This window comes from Ruditapes philippinarum, unplaced genomic scaffold, assembly GCF_026571515.1.
Source record: "Ruditapes philippinarum isolate M1 unplaced genomic scaffold, ASM2657151v2 ctg9694_1_1_1_1, whole genome shotgun sequence".
Classification (NCBI taxonomy): domain Eukaryota; kingdom Metazoa; phylum Mollusca; class Bivalvia; order Venerida; family Veneridae; genus Ruditapes; species Ruditapes philippinarum.
Genome location: NW_026862780.1, coordinates 38192 through 59784, shown reverse-complemented (window position 1 = coordinate 59784; position 21593 = coordinate 38192). Strand labels below are relative to the sequence as shown.

Here is a 21593-nt window from a genome sequence, read left to right as displayed (position 1 = left end):
CCACCATAGTGTAGTATATACGTGGGTTCGTCAGCAATTGTCGAAGGAAACAAAGGTGCCGTGGAAAAAATATGAAATTTTTTTTAAGAAACTAGAACACTACATTGGTTTTAGAAATATTACAATAACGGAAACATATACATGTACAATGTATTTCATTATTTGTCTCAAAGCATTTTTGTTTTGGACATTGAGATTTCGTATGCAGTCTTGTCATAAGCAGTGAATTCCATTAAAGGGGCGTTGTGCCAATTATGTTCCAAATATATTAGTTTGTCACACCTATATAACGTGATGTTTTCTGCCATTTATCATAATGTTTTTTTTTAGGAAAATCAATAGAATAATCTGAACTAATCGGTCCGACTTGAGTGTACGGTCGCCTATACTGGCTTTCCGGCGGCGACCTTAAATAAATGCATTAAAAAACATTTCTCAAGGAAAATCAATAGAATAATCTGAACTTAAACAAGTAACGTATCTTACATGTAAGAAACTGTTTCCGTGTCTTCATCACCCTTGAGAGAAACTAAGTGTTGGATACCAATTTAACACAAGTTATATTTTATTTTCCTCTAGTCTATGTTAAGAAGAAACTATCACATATTTTTAGACAATATTTATTTTACAACAATTAACAAGTAATTACATAAACATGATAATTCAATTGTGACTTTTTTCTTTAAAAATGCAAAGAAATAATCAATGAAATAATGGTAAAAACAAAGTATTTTTTAAATAATGGTATGTACAAAGATATGTTTCCTTGAAATAATGATATATAGTTCGTTCCGTGAATTTATGGTATGAATAAAATAATTTATTATGCGAAATAATGGTATAAAAGTAATTCGAAACGTACAACCGGGAGAATACTAATTATCAATTATTGATAATGTTTCCAAAAATAATTGATAATGCTTTCTTTAATATACACTTATTATCTTCAACTAATTTAAGTGAAAATTCCAAACAAATATAAATCAAATATATCCGGAATAACCCGCAAACTGCAGTTACCGAAGTTAATTTTCTGAAGATTTTAGTCGAAATAGAACAAGTGTAGTTTTAAAGTTATTCATAACAAAAAGATATGCATACCATCATTTGCGATGTTTTTGAATGACACATAAGCGCCAAAACCGTTGAACTATTAACTCAAATGCTGTAAAATAATCCAACCAAACATAAGTTGTCATAGGGTCAGGCAAGCCTCATCATCCGCGCAGTCTGCTCAGTCTATAACACTGCACAGCGTGTTTCTTTACAAAAGTTTTGCCATAAGTTTATTATAATGATCTCCTCTTAATTAGCATGTTTGGGTAAGAGCTGAATTCGTAATATTCTGAATAGTTCTGATATGACCTTAGCCAATCCGGATGAATTTCTTTGTCCGAGCATGCGCATAAAAGAATACATACATACTCGTATGTTATACGCAATAGCCAAATTTGATTAACATTTGAAATATTAAAAAAAATCAATATATTTCACACAAAAGATAATAACATTAACAAACGGAAATAAGAAGTAATATATACAAGAAAGAAAAAGAAAAATGACATTAAATATCCGAAAACAAATGGCACATCACTGACTTATGCTAAAACAAATGTAAGCTGAAACGAATTTGTTCTAAACATTTCATGGAGGCTGGTACGCTATCATCTGTAACCATTGATCTAAACTCACTTTGAACTTCTTTGTCATCACTCAAAATAATCAGCCGTCCCTACTATGTGCCGAACCCTTCCTTTCAACAACTCTTAAATATCGACAATCTTGAATTTCTTTGTATATATCCGGCTCTGGTTCAGGGGTATGTTTACCCAACTCTTCTTTTTCCATCTCAGTAGCGAGTCTAGCGATGTAACGAAGCTTTGCAGCTCCATGGTGTGAATCTACTAAGAGTTTTAGTGACGCGGTTGCTAAACTATTACGCCTTCGCTTACCACGCGGTTGCGAGTCACTGTCAGTTGTCATTTTAGAACAATCGCTGTCAGCTCGGTCTCTCATGTCTACGTCTCCATCATCAAAAGTTACTTGTTTTCTATTCGAAGTTGGTGTCACGCTGTTTTCAACTTCATCTGTTTTGGTTACCAATATTTTAGGTAAGAAGCCAGTCTCTTCTAATTGTTCTGAATCGTTTGGCTTTTGTGTTTCGGCATCGGGTTCCTCTGTTTTCACTGCAGTATCAAAGATAGAGCCTTTGTCGTTTCTTGGGTCTTCTTGCACGAAAACTGTCGCATTTGCAACTGGTCTAGGGGTATTCCTTCGCGGAGATTTCTCTTTCGCCTTGCTATTGGTAAAGCCTTCTGAATCGGTGATGCTTGATAATTGTTTAACTCCACCTACACGGTTGTCTTTTAGAGATAAATTGTGTACACTATTATCTATGCTTTCAATACCATTACTTATATTTTCTCCCCCCAAGTGTTGATTAAAGTCTGACACCGGCGTATTATATCCACTTCGATTGTCTGCCAATGAAAGTCGCCTCCCACTCTTTGTTAATTTCCGCCCGGAAAACGAATCATCTCCGTCACTAGAATTCGTTTTAGAAAAGCTAGATTGAAAGTCAGGGTCTGAAGATGAGTTCTTTCTCTTTGAAAATGAACCCTTACGTTCACTTATGCTTGGTAGTTTGAGTCCAATATCTCGATTCAACTGTCCGCCATAAACCGCACCAAGTGCAACAGAGTGCCGTCTGCCGCGTCTCTTCTGTTTGAATTGAATTTCTACAATTTCTTCATCCACTGAATCTTCATTGTAGTCAGTCTTTGTTGCCTCGATCGGTTTCAATGTTTGTCTTCTTTGTAAACGTTTCCCACTTTCTAGTAAACTTAAATTTGTCCTAAACATTTCGTCTAAAAGCATTTCTGTATCTGCGTCGTTATTATCATCTCCGTTTCTTGATTTATCTTTCTCGTCACCATATAAAATGTCTTGTTTGTTTTCGTCGATAAAACTCTTTTCACAATCTACCAGTCTATTCCACGTCTCCAACGAATAAGGACATTCGTCTGTAATAGAATCTCTTGCAAACGCTCTGTCGGCAATTTGACTCGATGGTCTGCTGCGCGCGTTGTAATTCACTTCAATTGCACGCGCTAGCTCAGCGTCTATGGATCCGCGTCTGCCTCTATTCCGAGGAACTGCATATTTTTCGTATTTACGTAAAAACAAGTGTTCGTTGTTATTTAATTCCTTTAACCTCTTTCTTCTCTCGTGGTCTAAACCCGACTTCTGGCGTTGTAACGTTTGATTTTCAAGCACATGTGAACTGAATAATTTCTGTAAACTTGAACCGGCTTTAGCCTTATCCTGATTAGCCGTATTCATAACTTAATGATATTAAAGTTGTTTTTCACTTTATAATTGGCAATGCAATTCATTTTACATGGGCTATAGGTTGATTCCAAAATTTCAAGTGGTTAAGCTTGTTTTTCGACCTTCAATCGGTTTAAATACTGGAGAGAAAGAGGTTGTGGCACACGTGCACAATCTTATTGGTTGCTTTTATGGTTTAGGGAATCGGGGAGGTGCCAATAGGGTCAGTTAAGTTCATCCTTCAATCTGACAAGTTTTTTTGTTCTAACTGGTCAATAAGCGTTTAATCTTGTGTAAGTATCCGATGTTATTTACTTTTTGCATGACAACATGTATAGTGCTTCATGTACATTGTGATTGATATAACATTTGAGCCGCGTCACGACAAAACCAACGTAATGCGTTTGCGACCAGCATGGATCCAGACCAGCCTGCGCATCCGCGCAGTCTGATCAGGATCCATGCTGTTCGCTATCAGTTTCTTTACTTGTAATAGAGTTGGTAAGCGAACATCATGGATCCTGATCAGACTGCGCGGATGCGCAGGCTGGTCTGGATCCATGCTGGTCGCAAACCCACTATGTTGGTTTTGTCGTGACGCGGCTCATTTATTGAAATGATTATAAAGACTTTAAATATAATTGAAATGACAGGTTTTGAACATAATATAACAACTTATTTATGTACTTATTTTTGTTTCTTCTGTTCAAAACAAAGCCCCAAATAACATGTACACAAATTTAAATCAGTGTTATATAAAATGACAAGTAACTGATATTTAGTACAAAGTATTGCATTATATTATATCATTATACGAATCGTATTTATTTATTAATCTATCTATTAATTAATTATCAGGGACTATGCATTCATATCAAAAGAAATAAAACATGATACATTTGATGGTATTATGTTAAAAATAGAGCTCAAAGTTACGAACAAAATATAAGGATCCAATGATCTTTCTTTGCTATATGAAACTTAAGACCACATTAGATATAAAATTGCTGATATTCAAATAAGCAAACGTATTTTGAGGGATAAATTGAGAAAGTACAGTACAAAATACAATAACTGGGTCAAAATAAGGATCAATTTTGGAACCAAGTGCCATATTTGGATGAACTTTTAATGGCGAATATCTTGTAAAGTAATAAGAAAGTTATTTTTTCTCTATTATAATTACATGAGCTTGCAACAAGTCCATTAAGTAACCATTTCATATAATTATTCGAAACAAAATCTATGGAGAAATTTCGAAGCACATATTTTGGGTGGACGGGACACTGGATAAAAATAAAACTATCAGGTCTAAATATTTTCATTTATGTAAGGGATTTTCAGAGTATAACATGTATCATGCCCCGCCTTTCTAGCTATGTCATAAAACAAGATCTTAATTTTTGAGCAATACCATTAAATAATACAATTCTTATTGAAGTTATGAAACAAAATAAATTTTCAATTTGTTATTGTTTTCACCTTCTTACACGCAACTTGATTTAAGATTAATCCCGTTTAAAACGCATTAACGATTAACGTCAAAAGATCGAGTGGTCCTTATACAAAAAATCTTTTCATTAGAATAGATTAAAGGCTCAAAGTTACAATTAACGACCAAAAACGATATGTTTAATCCAGCAAAAAAAAAGTTCATAATAATATTATAAGTATTTGTTTTTCCTCCAATAACCCCCCCCCCCCCCCCACACACACACACACTGTTAAAAAACCACTAATCTTTCAAAAATTATTGCTGCGGTTGAACATACAATTTACTTTAAGTATATTATAAAAACTGGCCACAGACAATCTGACGGTGTCCAAAATTGTGCCTCGTATTATAGGAGTGGATCTATGTTAAGTTTATAATAATTTATTTTATTATGCTCCCCGAAAAATTTCGGGGAGCATATAGTCGTCGGGTTGTCCGTCCGTCCTTACGTACGTACGTACGTCCCGAATTCGTGTCCGGCCCATAACTTATTTATTTGAAGTCGGATTTTACAACTATTTCACAGAAATGATCACCATATTGAGACGGCGTGTCGCCCGCAACGATTGGGTCGCTACCTTGAAGGTCAAGGTCACAGCATGACCTTGCAGCAAAATCGTGTCCGGCCCATAACTTTGTTATTTGAAGTCGGGTTTAACAACTTTTTCACAGAAATGATCACCATATTGAGACAACGTGTCGCGCGCAATATTTGTGTTGTTTTTACACTTTGAACTTTGTCTTTGACATACATGTGACTCTACACTACAAGAGGTATACCTTCCTGTGTCCAAAACCTATTCGGGGAGCATCACCCGGTTCAACCGGCTCTTGTTTTGACTGTGTTGGAAGCAATACGCTTATTGAAACACTCCAACCAGTTGTGTATATAGTTTCTTGCTCACGGAAACAACAGCTTACCCCTGACGGCGTTTAAACAAATGATACATTAAAAACCGACGTCCCATGTAATGGTGCTCTTCTAGGGTATGTAAAAAACTCAAGGTCGCCTCTTGGGCGGAGAAATTGCTAGTAGTATATTCACACAATACCAGCTAACTTAAGCAAATATGGAGAACCGAGATGCAACAAAAATATAACGAAAGAAAACAAGCGCTACGTTCGAATCAGCACCGAACCAACACAGAGCCTTAAACCTTGTATTGTGAAAAGTCCGGGATCCGTACTCTCAGTGCCTGAAATGGCGGATGGACCCTCCTAAGCATAGAATACTGTTTAGCGGAAACTCGAAAGAGCCTCCTTACCGCATCGAGCTGAATATTCTCGTAGCCCGTGTAATATCCTTATAGCCTACATAACTAACAAGTCCTTAAATCAATATGAGCCGTGTCACGGCAAAACCAACATAGTGCGTTTGCGACCAGCATGGATCCAGACCAGCCTGCGCATCCGCGCAGTCTGATCAAGATCCATGCTGTTCGCTTTCAGTTTCTCTACTTGTAAAAGGGTTTGTAAGCGAACAGCATGGATCCTTGTCAGACTGCACGGATGCGCAGGCTGGTCTGGATCCATGTTGGTCGCAAACGCACTATGTTCGTTTTGTCGTGACGCGGCTCATATCAGGATTATCATCTGGATGAGCTCTTTTAGAACAGCTTAGAAATTTGCCATTGTCAGTATGGCCTGATTTTCAATTTCTCACTAAGATCTATTTCTTCTGTTAACCTCACTAACACATTCTTTCTATGCACCTTTTTATCCAATTATTTTGGATAAATCTTAAGGAAGTTATTATGTTATGAACTTAAGATATGTTTCGTATTTTTAAATAGAAATTTAAAAAACTTTCAAATTTTCCTTCTTTGTAAACAAAAAGCAAAACATATATATAGTTTCTATTCCATTTAATAAGAAAAAAGACAATTATAACAAAAACACAAAATATATAAATCATAACAAAATGTCAACAATTTCATATTTAAATAGAAGAAATGACAAATTATAACAACTTTATACAAACACTCTTCAACAAAGAATTGTATGTAAGTAGTGTGAAAACAAGATCAGTTGATCTAAATACTTATATATTACTATTACTTAAAGGTTATTTCAAATGTCCTAAATATTCATTTAACAAAAAAGTAATTTCATTTGACCTAACTATTTCGTATTTTACAATTACTTTAAAGTATCAACATATGTTCTAAATATTTGTTTAACTGTTACGTATAAGTAATTTCGAATGACTTAAATTTGCATATTACACTATTACTTAAAAATTATTACAAAAACATAAATTTTGCCTTACTTTTCTATAACAATCTAATTTAAAATGGCCCAAATATTTGTGTATTACTATTACTTAAAAGAATTTTAAACTGACCTAAATAAGTGTAACAGTAATTTCATTGACCTAAATAAATCATACTTTTATTATTTCCTCAAAGTAATTTCCAATTTACTTAATGTAAAAGTAACTTAAGTTGGTGTAAGCATTCATATTTTAATAACTATGTGAGTCACTAAATATACAATTCTGAGTATTTAATTAAATTTCAAAATTGACAGCCAAGAACAATATTGATGTCATTAAGAAACATTGCAGAAATTACCATATATGCCCTGTAAATGGCCCTATACTTACCTATATGTCCTCATATACAAGTAGAAGACTCAAATGAGTCTACTATAATGCATTAATTAAATCACGGCACGTAATGTCACTAAACTAAATACCACTTTTTTTGATTATGGTATGGTAGTGAAGTGATTGTGTCAAATAGAATATGACATCAAATAATGTGTGTCTGACACAAATGATCTCATCACACACACTGAATGTGTTAGGTATGACATCACAATGTTTCAGTCACACAAATGTTGAGTATTACATCACTGCAAATTCATCGGTGAATAAGAAGAAACCATTCTTATGACATAACATCAAATATAATAGAAAGACCTACTGAAGGGCAATTCTTTAACAAAAACTAAGTTGAAATAACCAACTATCTTTTTATACAACATGATTAAATTTCAATAAATATTATGCTGAAATTAGTAAAGTAGAAAAAGTAAAACAGAACTTTGGCCATACATAGTGTGCAATAAGAAAATAGAAAATGAGCAAATCTCTTTTGTTTAAAGTCATATAACCATTCTTAAAGCATTGCACATATGTGCCATTTCACATATATTCACACAATATCACAAAAAATGGCACTAAGATAAGAAATGTTATGACAAAGAAATAATGAAGGTAGTTTGGTCACATCGCAAAACATTTGGATAAGCTCAAGAAAGACTTATTTTTTAATAACAATTAAAAAAGAAAAACGAAGGAACAAACATATGCATGATATCAAACCTACAAAAAAAGGCGATTGAAAGAAAACAACAAACATAATAAAGTAAATCAATTTCCTAATACTAACTTAATTTTAATGGTAATCAACTTTCAAAGTTAAACAAACTGTATATTTTATACTTTCTAATTTGAAAATGTTACAGATAATTTTATATTTCATTAGTACTTTTACTAATACATATTCATTTTATCTTTACTTACCAAAACAAACAAATATTTACAAAGGTAGGCAAAAATTGTTCGTATTTCTCAAAAAACATTCTAATATTAGCGTAAAAAAAATTGTGCACCAGTCAAATGTTACCTTGCCACCCCCACCTGACCCCCAAAGTGGGGACTTTTTAAAGTGACTTTTAAATAATCAAATCCACATTTATTACCCCCAAAAATCATCAAATTAAAAATATCACCCCCATCTCAATACTACCCCCGGGGTGGGGCGTACAACTTACAACTGACTGATGCTTCATCACATAATTGTGCAAAATAAACCATCATAAATTATGAAATGTATCACAAAATAACACACAGTTCAATAACATTTGAATCTCATAAATAACAATAATTTTTACAAGATCATTTGATATGTAAATTTGTCACTGTTCTATCACAAAAACAACAACAACAAATTTCATAGTAATATTTCATCACAAGTTTCTTAAATTAGGTCAAAGTCTATATAACACTTGTTTCATACAAAAATCCTTTCATTCAAAACAATGTTACTTACAAAACACTCGATTCATATAAAACAACTGAATCAAACATTTTACTTGTGCATTCACCTAATATATACATGTAGTTCAATATCATCTTCACAAATGACTTAAAGAACATTTTTTTCACCTACTCTGTATTATAACCTAAAAAACTGTCTAAACTTCATTGAGGTTATATTTCAAACTATATAACCATTATATTTCAATTTCATCATATGAATATAAAATTTGAGTTTCATCATATAACCATACTATTAAAGTCAAACCATATAAACATAATATAGTGAGATTCCTTCCTTAAATAAGGTAAATGTCATATCTATCTTACAATACCACATTTACTGAATCACTTCAGTATTAATTCCCTTGAAAATAAGAAAAAAAAATTAACAACAAAAAATGAAAACATGAAATTCTTAAATAACACATATCAAATCACCACATGAGTACATGTAGTTCTACAAATCAACTTCGGCATACAGTTGCCACATCAACACACACTATGTACTCTTAACATAGCTTTAAAGCATATTTCAGAATTCTAACCCAGAAAACTCCAAGTAATGTTTCTTTCTTCTTTTTTTTCAATTCAATTCTGTCTGTTTTTACACTTCTGGATTAGGAATTGTTGTAGGGTTATCATCGTCAAATTTGGCGATAGGACGGCCACGTCTTTGCGAGGATGCTGCAGATAATTCACTTCGTGTGTCAAGGTCAAACTCATCTCCTTGACCTTTCATCTGTAAAACAACAACAACAACACAAGTATTATTCAATATTTCAACCAGTAAAAATGCTAGCTTTTTAATGCCTATTGAAATGGTAAACTTCATAGAAGTTGAAAATCTTCCCATCCCCTTCACCACACACCCAATAGAACATTCTATCTGGCAAAAAGCAGAAGTGCTTTTAAATGCTTAAAATTTTCTTTTTTTTTTACTTTGAGATAACTAAGTTTGTAAAACAAACTTAAGGTTAATACAAATTAAGCATATTTAACAAATATTCAATTTTTGATGTTTCAATGCAAAACTGACGCTACTGAGTCAGGAATATAATCTCCCCAGCAAAATATTGTAATTTGATGTATCATGACCTTGGCCATATACATGTATATTATCCTTATGTAGAAAAATCAATTTTCAATATCTGAGTTCAGAAGTTAATTTAAACAATTCAATCGCAAAAGTATTCTGAAATTATTAAGAGAAGCATAAATATTTCAATTTAACAGAATATGCATAAAAGGTTGAGACATTTTAAACGCAAATGCTAGTCCCACATGTACACTAACCTGATAAGGCAAACTTATAATTGGAGCATTTTGAATGTGATCCTGTGATCTGATTGGTCGAGACCTGACTGGTTCCCGGATATTTGTCAGGTGTAAACTGTCATCATCACCGGTAGCCGGCCGGTAACTGTTGTTGCTATAACGATACTCGTTTCTGATCAGACCCGCTGTACTTCCAGCTAAACTTTGTGCCTCAGATTCACTCGGTAAAGTTCTAGCTGTCCCTATTAATGAAAGTATAAACAAAATTATATGTATAGTCCTTCAAATTAAGACATTCATATTTAGTTGTGTCTTCCTTACAGCAATTAGAACATTCATTTTAGAATTTCAAGTGTATTCTTGGCATTCTAACTATATCATCAAGAAAATTAACAAAGGGCAATCAACAAAACCCCATATGTGGCAAGTCACAAAACTATCTCCGAGTGCTAGGTGTAAAAAAAGCACACCTATGCCTGCAAGGTCATAAAGTTTGACCATACTTGATATCAAAAGTTGTTCATTAGTCAATCTTAATATTAAAATCACCTATACTAAAAAACAGTTAAATATTTAAAATGGGACAATCATTCTCATGATTAAATATCACTGCCTAACTGATAGAATTATCATGAAAAAATAACACAACCTAGTTTATGTCAAGGTCACTGCTCGATTTTTTAAATCTACACAAAATCATGAGCGAGACTAAAAAAATGTTGGACCCCAACACTAAATACCATATTCCAGTACATACCGGACAAGGCCCTTGAATGCTTAACTGCTAAAATCTCGCCTTTGCACACAACAAAATGAACTTTAAAATGTCTTATCCATCTCTTCACATTGATTTATATACAATAACAATGAAAAATGTAAGAATCGCTGAAAAAAGCAGTATTTTTCTACTTTGTCATTATTTCTGAGAGCGTTTATAGGTACTGCTTTAACACTGTAGTGAGTTAAATCTACACAAAATCATGGACTCACCTAACAACTTGAGGTCATCAGGAACATCATCTATCTCATCGTCAGCCAAGTCAGACTGTAACTTGGCAAAGTTGATAAACACCTGTCAATAAATCAATTAATTATTATATCATTAACTATGTCTAATTTACACAGCTTTTCTGTTTCAACCTTATGTATAAAACAAAAAAATAGACCTGTGTATAAAGTTCAGAGAAAGGTTTGTCGTAAATCTTAAAAAAATATCTGTCAAAACAGAAAATCACACATACGAATCTAGGGTCTAATTATACAAAAAATAATTTCAGGGTTGTCTGATCTTAAAATTGTGCTATTATTTCAAGAGTGAACAATTGTTCTATGTTAGAAATGAATATCTTTGAAATTTTTGAAAAATGGACATCTAACAAAACATTTACAAATTTCATAACAACAACTTCATTTTTTCCTTCAAAAGGTAAGATTAAAATTACTTTTGCACTGGCTAGCAGTTGAATACTATATACCAATTGAAACTTACCTGATCTAAGGTTGTCTGCGACACTGAATAATCTTCAATATTAAGCCTGTCACGAACTGCCTCGATCTGGCCGAAGAGTTCCGACAGATGGATATCAGATCCGAGTTGATACTGTAACATATTATGATGCTTCTCTTTAAGAAGAGACTTCGGGAATTCCGAGCTGAAGAAATCCATGACTGGATCCATGTCGGGCACATCTCCAGATACACGAATTATCACTGTGTAACCATCACCAAATCTGTTTGAAAGCAAATAAATTGGTTATTTATTTTAAATGATATAAATTCATTATAACATATCATTTCTAGTACCCTTGCTTCTTCATATGAGCCGTGTCATGACAAAACCAACATAGTGCGTTTGCGACCAGCATGGATCCAGACCAGCCTGTGCATCCGCGCAGTCTGCTCAGGATCCATGCTGTTCGCTTACCAACTCTATTACAAGTAGAGAAACTGACAGCGAACAGCATGGATCTTGATCAGACTGCGCGGATGCGCAGGCTGGTCTGGATTCATGCTGGTCGCAAACGCATTATGTTGGTTTTGTCATGGCGCGGCTTATATTAATGTGGTCAAGATGGATAATGATTACGGATTTAAAGATATACAATACTATGCTCCAATCTGTTATTTAAAAATATTGATAATTGTTACCCTGTCTCTTTGAAGACATAAAATAACTTCACACGAAGTAGATATGTTTTAAACTGCACACACTATTACTGGACACAATATGAGTATCTAGTGTCATTAAGAAAACTTGCACATTTTTTGTAAGAAAGAAACATTTCTATTTGACCCATGTAGTAGAGAATGCAGCTTCCCACACAAAGGTTGTACATTCTTTCATTCAAGTATTATAATAGCATTTTCAGTAAGAATTTCATAGATTTCCATAAATTTCTGCATTGAAAATATTTAAATAAAAGATGACCATAGCATATCTTTATGCTCTGTAATAACTATGTTAACTCAAATGACACCAAAACTTGTTTGTTTCATAAAGCAAGATCAAGTGTAGTTCCAGTAAACTTTAAACTTTCCTAAAACTCAAGCCTAAAACAAAAGTCTTTGAATTGTCATATGACTGATGCTTTTCCGTCATTTTTCAAAAGGTCTTAAGTAATTTTTAAACTACCCTAGCTCGCTTTTATTTATTCAACACAAAAAAATCTTACACCACTAAATTTTACAAAATGGAACAGAGAAATCATTTACCTGTTTTTAAGATGCTGAATACTGCCCAAGCACCTGAATTTACCATTTACCATTATAGCTAGACGGCCACATAATGCTTCACATTCCTCCATGCTATAAATAGAATTATTTTCATATCATCAGGAATGCATAATTAAAAAAAAAAGACAAATCATAAAAACAAATATAAAAAGATGTAGTAAAATTTTATCACTATATTCAAAATTATACAAACAAATTATTAACCCGGAAGTTTAAAATATCAAATTGTGAAGTCAATGAAAAAACAGCATAGAAGTTTTTCTGTGAGAATAAGCTTACTGCACATTTGTATTGAAGTAGTCACTATTGAAGTAGTCACCTACATGTATGAGATTTAAGATAATAACCTATGAGAGATAACAAGATATCAAAGATAATAGTATAAGATATTATAGATATTTACCTATGAGAAGTCAGTATAACTGATCTACCATCCTTTACAATGTTTGTGATGCAATCCCACAGGAATCTCCTTGCCCCAGGATCCATTCCAGTAGTCGGCTCATCCTGTTATATATATCCAAAGTATTAATGCACTCTCAAATTTATCAACTCAATAGTAAGGAACAAAATCAAATATTTTAATTTTTTTTTTTTTTTTTTTTTTGGTTGTGTATTGCATCCCATCAACAATGCATGATGGCGGCATTCCAGCTTTATTGGTGGAGGTAGACCTCGGGTGCCGTTTCATGCAATTTAATCCACATAAGTAGAATCACTGACTTTCAGTAAACTAAGTTGTTTGTAATCAATAACCTTAACCATTTGACCACAGACACTCCTTTTTTTTTCAAACTATATTTAAAATTCAAAAGGGAGATAATACTTGAAATGGACGTGCTAGAGTTATGAATGTGGATAGCTTACAAATTAAATGACAGAATAGTTTCCAAACAAAATGGTAGCCAATAGCTAACAAAGAGAATTACTACACACATTTCTATTAAAGTAAAATAGTGGACAGCTGTCTAAAATGAAACTATCAGGAAATGGTAGTGGATAGCTTACCAAAAAGATGACAGATGGATTTCCAATCAGAGATATAGCAGTGGATAGCTTTCTCTTGTTGCCACCAGAATAGTTAGTGGAGATCTTGTTGGCATGAGGTAGGAGTCCTAGTCTTCGTATTGCCCAATCAGCAACCTGTATAGACAGCATTTAAACTTTAAAGGGTATAACAAATATTAAAAAAATATGGACCTCCAAGCTTATATATCTAAAATATTCATTATGATATATTACAAATGTCGTATTTCAAGATTTTATCATCCATCACTGTTATTGGTTTTGTTTGTTTGTTTTGGGTTTTACCTCACATCGACACTCTGTAGGTCATATCGCCACGTTCCAGCTTTACTGGTGGAGGAAGACCTCAGGTGCCCTTCTGTGCATTATTTCAGGCATGAACGGGCACCTGAGTAGAACCACTGACATTCCGTAAGCTAGCTGGATATTGGACAACTGAATTAAAGTAAAGGTAACGCAAAGAAAAAAACATTTAAATTATTGTAAACAGGAAAAGAAACCAGTCAAAAATCTCCTGGACCTGATTGGCTATTTCTTATTTTAAATCAACCAATCAGATGACTGGGAACTCTGGACAGGTTATACTTGCCTCTTTAACATCAGCTTCTGGGATGCCTCTCAGTCTAGCATAGAACCTCAGATGTTCCACACCAGTCAGTAGAGGGTCAAGGGCATCAAATTGAGGGCAGTAACCAATATTCTGTCGTACTTGAACCATCTCATTTAGAATACTAGAAAAGAGAAGAAAAAAATTCAATTTTAAGGCAAAATATTATCATTTGTATCCTTACAGCTTGTATATTGAAACTAAGCTTTATTAATGCATTTGTTTTTCTTATATAATGACATCTAAAGGAGGGTTCAAATTTACATGCCCTGTATAGACAGTTTGGTACGTTTATGTCATTTCCTTTTATTATTTATCAACTGATGAAGCTTATTAAAGCGAAACATGTTTTGATAAATTGTGTTAGTTTTGATCTATTTATCCTTTTTCCTGTATAGACAGGTAGACACTTTAACCAATAGGACACTTTTTCATTTTGTCACCACTTGCCTGATTTATCAGTTACTTTCACAATTTGCCAACTTCTAGTACTTCTTTTTTTTTTGTAATCTTCTCCTTTATTTTGTCATGTGACTTGACCTCAAAGTTATAAAACTTTTTCTAGAATCTGTCTAGAATCTCAGTACAAGTATTTTCATTGGTCAATGCACATTATTGACCCATTTCTGACCAATCAAAAACCAGAAATCTGAGTACGAGCTTGGAAAATGACCTTATAATGTCTGACCCAGGCCAGCTTCGATTACCTCAAACAACACATTAAGATTTATCATTTTGTTCCAAAATTTATACATGTAATTGTTTTAAGTATTAAATGATTAAATGTACATGGTTTTGTTTGCTTGTTTGATTGGGTTTTACATCACACCGACACAGTATAGGTCATATGGCGATGTTCCAGCTTTACTGGTGGAGGAAGACCTCAGGTGCCCTTCCGTGCATTATTTCAGGCACCTGAGTAGAACAACAGACTAGCTGGATAGGTTCCTCACATGAAAGAATCCAAAGTCCATGTCATTTTTAATCATAATTTCTATTAAATGATTAAATGTACATGGCATTTTTAATCAAAATTTTCTATCTTGGAAAGTTTAGATAATTTTTCATCACCTGTGATTGTTGACGTACGCATTTCCCCTTGACAATCTCTCATCCCCGGTAAGCATCTTAAATGTTGTTGTCTTGCCTGCCCCATTCACTCCTAGTAAACCAAAACACTGCCCCTTCGGAACCCCTACACACAACCTGTCCACAGCTGTGAGTCTGCCTTTCTTGCCTCTAGCACTGAAGACCTGGAATACAATAGCATGAAATCAAATGCATCAAAAAGATCCATTTAGAAATGTAGTGTGATAAATAATAACTTCCTGTCACACAATTATAACACAAGGTGTTCTATACATAGTTCATAATAATAACTACTAACCTTTGATAATTCCTCCAGCCTCAGCACGTCATCTTTAGCATTTCCTGATATGACACGTTTTCGTTCCCTAGCAACGTCCTCATCTTCATCATCTACGGTCTCTTTAGACGGCTTTAATACTCTGTGTAACAAAAAACTTTCGTTGAAACATGTAGTTAATACTATTGCATCAGATTTCTAGTTATAACTTAAAGCATTTCATTATATTCATTTGATCTGAAACTGCTTTTTTGCTATTTCTAATGAAAACTTTAGCTAATACAGTACTCTTGGAAACACTTATTCAAACGTAGTTTTAAGCATACTTACTGCAGCAATAGAATTAGGATGTTATGGTAAGCATACTTTCTGCAGTAATAGAATTAGGATGTTATGGTTTAAGTTAAAAGGTTAAGTTGTCCACTCACTGATAAGCCAGCAGACAAATTGACAAACACTGTCAACAAAACCAAAATGGCAACATGACTGTTGATCTGGGGATAAAAAATACTAGAACAACATACCTAGATTTGATAAAGAACTTGTACTCTATCAAGAGATTGATGATAAAGAATAGGATTCCGAGCATAAACATGCTGAACAAGTTCCGTCCCACAATATCCCACTTAAACGGGCTCTGCAACTTATTCTCCCCAAACCTCGCATACACATCAGCAAACAGCTGATTCTTGGCCATATCAAAGAGGCCGCGTCCCAGACAGTATTGTGGTAGAAGTAAAAACACTTGTTTCAAAATCTTGTTGATGTCTCTTAATCCCTGAGAAGAGAAATGAATTTGTGAACATACACAGTCATTTTATCACCATATTTCTACTGTGTTACTAACGCAGTAAGGGCTGTTTTTGCATATTTTGACTTCTTTTTGGTTATTTGCATGGATTATTAGTGCTGATTGCAATATGTAAATAACTTTATTTGTTCACCTCATAATATTTTACTTTCAAATACATTATCAAATACATTATCAAATTTTTCATGAAAATTAACATGAATCTTGAGGCATGCTGCTTTAAGATCAATGAAAACAAAGCAAATAGTTGCAAATGGTAGACTCAGATTTATTGAGTCTGTTCATAAGATATAATGTAATGTGCAACATCTCTCATGCCCTGTGGTAAAGGCTTAATTAAATAGTATTTAATCCTCAACACTAGAAACAATGCATTAACAAGGAACATCGCAATGCTATGCAACCAGGTTTTCAGCAAAATATTTCACAGAAGCTTTGTCATGAAGGGGCATTTGTTTTTAATTGAACTTTTAGGAGGAATTATGGCTTTTTTAATATTCCTCAAACAAAAATGATTGAGAAATTTTATGTTGTCTATTCGCCTTTTTTCCCCAAATATTTTAGAAAGGTAAACAGTACTTTATTTTTGCTTAATTTTTGCATTTTTGCGTCTCTTGTCATTTTCTTTTGTCAACAATATTGGCGTGTGGTGTTTTGTGCGATATCAAGAAAAGTATGTTCACAATTTTAAAAAAATACTTGAATGATGTCTTGGAAGAAACATGGGAATGTAGTGAGCGCCAGGGCACTTGATGACAAAGCTTCTGTGAAAGTTTGGTCAAAATCCATTGAGAAATGTAGGAGAAGTTGCGCACTGTAGAAATTGTTCACTATATATTCTGTATAAGGAAAAAATATACAAAGGGCCATAATTCGGTCAAATATTATCCAATCACAAAACCCCGACAATATGTGCCAGGCACTTGATAACAAAGCTTCTAAGAAAGTTTGGTCAAAATCCGTTGAGAAATGTAGGAGGAGTTGAGCACAGAAGAAATTGTTCTCTATATATTCTGTAGAAGGAAAAAATATACAAAGGGCCATAATTCGGTCAAATATTATCCAATCACAAAACCCCGACAATATGTGCCAGGCACTTGATAACAAAGCTTCTAAGAAAGTTTGGTCAAAATCCGTTGAGAAATGAAGGAGGAGTTGAGCACAGAAGAAATTGTTCACTATATATTCTATATAAGGAAAAAAAACAAAGGGCCATAATTAGGTCAAATATATACCAATTGCAAAACCCTGGCAATATGTGACAGGGCACTTGATGACAAAGCTTCTGAGAAAGTTTGGTCAAAATCCGTTGAGAAATGTAGGAGGAGTTGCGCACAGAAGAAATTGTTCACTATATATTTTATATAAGGAAAAAAAACAAAGGGCCATAACTAGGTCAAATATTATCTAATCGCAAAACCCCGACAATATGCGCCAGGGCACTTGATGACAAAGCTTCTGTGAAAGTTTGGTCAAAATCCATTGAGAAATGTAGGAGGATGAGCTACTATATGAGGAAAAAAAACAAAGGGCCATAATTTGGGTAAAAAATTATGCAAATCACAAAACCCCGACAATATGAACCAGGGCTTCTATGAAAGTTTGGTCAAAATCCCTTGAGAAATGTAGGAGGAGTTGCGCACAGAAGAAATTGTTTACGCCCGCCCGCCCGCCCGTCCGCCCGCCCGCCCGCCAGCCGACATACCTCAATCTAATAACCAGTTTTTTCCTTCGGAAAACCTGGTTAATGATTCCTAGGACCATGTAAACCCTTAATCTGCTGAAACCAAAGAAAGTGTTTAACCTAGGGGTGTCACATTTATAATTTTTAATTGAAATCCTTTATTTTTCAAATGGACTGCTCCAAATTTAATGCAGGTTAAATTCAACAAGTTAAAGTTTAAAGGAACTCCACTGATGTCCAAAAGCCTAAACCCACAAAATTTGAATTTCTTACAAAGATCAACTGGGCTACTTAAAACAGAAAGATATGCAAAAGATACTTAAGTATATTCTCAGAATAAACTGAAAAATGTATTTTCGAACAATTTTTCAATTTTGAACCATTTTGATCATTCTGGAAAAGCAAAAAGGACAAATGATCTAAAATTCTGCACACATGTTATTGGTCTAGACCTACATCAAATGAAACTGGAATCTCGAAAAATTATTTCCATTCCCGTCATAAAAAAAAACATCAGTGGAGTCCCATTAAAGTTGAATTATGTATAGTGCTTACCTCGTCATCTTCTTCAAGGAATTCTATGATGAAGGTCGCCAGAGTAGATACTGTTCCCAGGAATATATTGACCGACTTCAGTGTAACAAGTGATGTACTAGGAACACTGAACACTCTCGAGAATGGGTACATGAGGGGAATCATTGACCATCTGTAATACAAACATAGGACTGATAAATAATTAGATGTTAGGTCTGTACACTTCTCATGTTATAAAAATGTTTTTTTGTTTTTTTTGATGGGTATTATGTCGCACCAACACAGTGAAGATCATGTGGCGACTTTCCAGCTTTACTGGTGTAGGAAGACCTCAGGTATCCTTCCATGCATTATTTCATTATTTCAGCCACAAATATGTACCCAAGTAGAATCACTGAAATTCTGTAAGCTAGCTGGATAGCTCACTCAATGTTTTTAATATGAAAGCATTATTGCATTGTGTATATCTATAGCTACCTCTATAGAGATCAGAGTTTAGAACAACAAACCCAACATTCCTCAAACACAAATAATATCAAAAGCACAACAAAAATTGAAAGGCGAGTGCATTAATCCTTAATATTCATGGATAATATTAAGCAAGTTAACACTTTCAAGCATTTGACCATTTAATAAATTCCCTTTTCAAAAGCGATAAAGAACAGTAACAGCTGTATTACGATGACATCAGAAATGTCAATTAGACAAAATTAAAGGTTTAATAATGCTAAAACTGAAAGCAAACAACATTTGCCACCAGTATAGAGCCAGGTGATGGAAATTTGAAAAACTGGAAGCTGGACATTTTTAGGCATGTAATTGAGGTCAATAAAAAATAGTTTTATTTCCACCAATACTTACCCATATAGGCAGAGCAGGGCAACTAGACATGGAGCATTAGTTGCCGACACATATGCTTGTCTGTTGAATGCCAGGAATATAAATATACACAACAATGTTGGTAACAGGTAGTTTATCTGAAAATACAAATATCAAATATAAAGTTCGAAATAGGTAGTACATATTATATGAGCACTTGCATTTTTTATAAGGATTGATAAACAAATATCATACTATTAACATATAGAACTTTAAATTGCTATATTTAATGACCTCATACATACATGTAAACTAAATGACCTAAAAATAAATTAATTGTTCCCACAAACAGATTTATTGACATTAATTTATTGCTAAATGACCTTAGAATAGACTTAAACTGAGCTCAAAAACAGGCTTAATGATGTTATAAATAGACTTAATTACTTCAGAAGTGGTCTTAATGACATTAAAAAGCATAAAAAACCTCAGAAAACATCTTAAGTGACCTTAAAAATAAACATAATAACCTCAAGAACAGATTTAATGATCTCATTAACAGACTGAATAAAATAAAAAAAACTCTAGAGGTTATGATTGATTTACAACTTCCAACTTCAAAAAACAGAAGAAAATAAAATAAAATACACACCATATCCCAGCAGAAGTTTGACACCCAGTAAATAATTGGATTCACCCCGCTAACAAACTGTAGATGTTTAGAGTTGGACACACGTTCTTCAATAAGGTACATGGTGAAACTGGCCGGAATAAATGACATTGCAAATATCACACAGATCGCTATCACAACATCTTTGAAACTGTTATACCTATTGGTAAATAATAAAAATGAAGATAAGAGCATATCATCTCCTAGCATTATAGAGAATTTCTTTTACACAATTTTAAAGGAATTTCACTGAGGTCCAAAAGCCTAAAAATATAAAATTTGAATTTCGTACATAGATCAACTGGGGCACTTAAAACAGAAGGATAAGCAAAAGATAATTAAGAAATATACTCAGAAATAAATTGAAAATCGTATAATTGTGCTATTCTTTCCCGATTTGGGTGAAAATTGTTGCCATGTTTTATGTTTTTGTTTTTTTTTACAATTTTTCACAGTTAAAATATTCATTATTGAGAAATTGAGTGAAGTAAAGACCTGAAATTTTGCACACAAGTTGTTGACATACATAAAAGGGAACACTAAACTCCAGTCTAGACATTTCAAAAATGCATCAGTGGAGTCCCTTTAAAAGTAAATACATAGCATTTTGCTGTAACTTAATTAACGGTTGATACTAATCACTGGAATCAAGAAATACTGATGGACTTGAATGTATAACATTATTAAAATTGAACAAACAAAAGTATTTCCATCATGTAAATGAATAATAACTGTAGGACGTTTTGCTATATGTATGTTCAAAACATATATACACACATCTATTTCTTTGTTGAATTATTTTAAAGATATATTATGTTCAAAATTGATTCCTTAAAAATGTTGATAATTGCTATCCGGTCTCTTTTTTTAATGTAAAATAAAAGAGAACATAGTTTGTGCATTCTCTTATTCAAATAAGACATGGTACTCACAAAGAATTTCCTAGATTTTTATAAATTTTGACAATAAAAGAACATAAAGTGTAAAAAGCTATATCTGATGAAAAAAATTGTAAATATTCAAAAACAGCAAAATTACTTTGTGTTAATAAACCGTATGTAATTTTTCGAAAAAGTTGTAACATAGAATGACTGTGTTTATTACAGTCCAACCCCGTTTATTCGAAGTGCCTGGGACTGAATATTTACTTCGAATAATCGATGGGTTTGAATAATCGAAATCCGAATATTGTGAT

General features: G+C 33.4%; 1 protein-coding gene across 1 annotated transcript in view; it reads right to left on the bottom strand.

Moving 5' to 3' along the window:
* Nucleotides 1–8080: 8080 nt before the first annotated feature.
* Nucleotides 8081–21593, bottom strand: part of LOC132720177 (phospholipid-transporting ATPase ABCA1-like) — a gene marked incomplete at its 5' end in the record, with an annotated part of 51456 nt that continues 37943 nt past the window's right edge. Inside the window, 14 exon segments of the mRNA XM_060704219.1 lie at nt 8081–9612; nt 10167–10390; nt 11139–11220; nt 11638–11878; nt 12861–12953; nt 13285–13388; nt 13890–14024; nt 14497–14638; nt 15586–15767; nt 15902–16022; nt 16405–16658; nt 18931–19081; nt 19771–19886; nt 20381–20558. Of these exon segments, the coding sequence (XP_060560202.1) occupies nt 9478–9612; nt 10167–10390; nt 11139–11220; nt 11638–11878; nt 12861–12953; nt 13285–13388; nt 13890–14024; nt 14497–14638; nt 15586–15767; nt 15902–16022; nt 16405–16658; nt 18931–19081; nt 19771–19886; nt 20381–20558 (2158 nt within the window).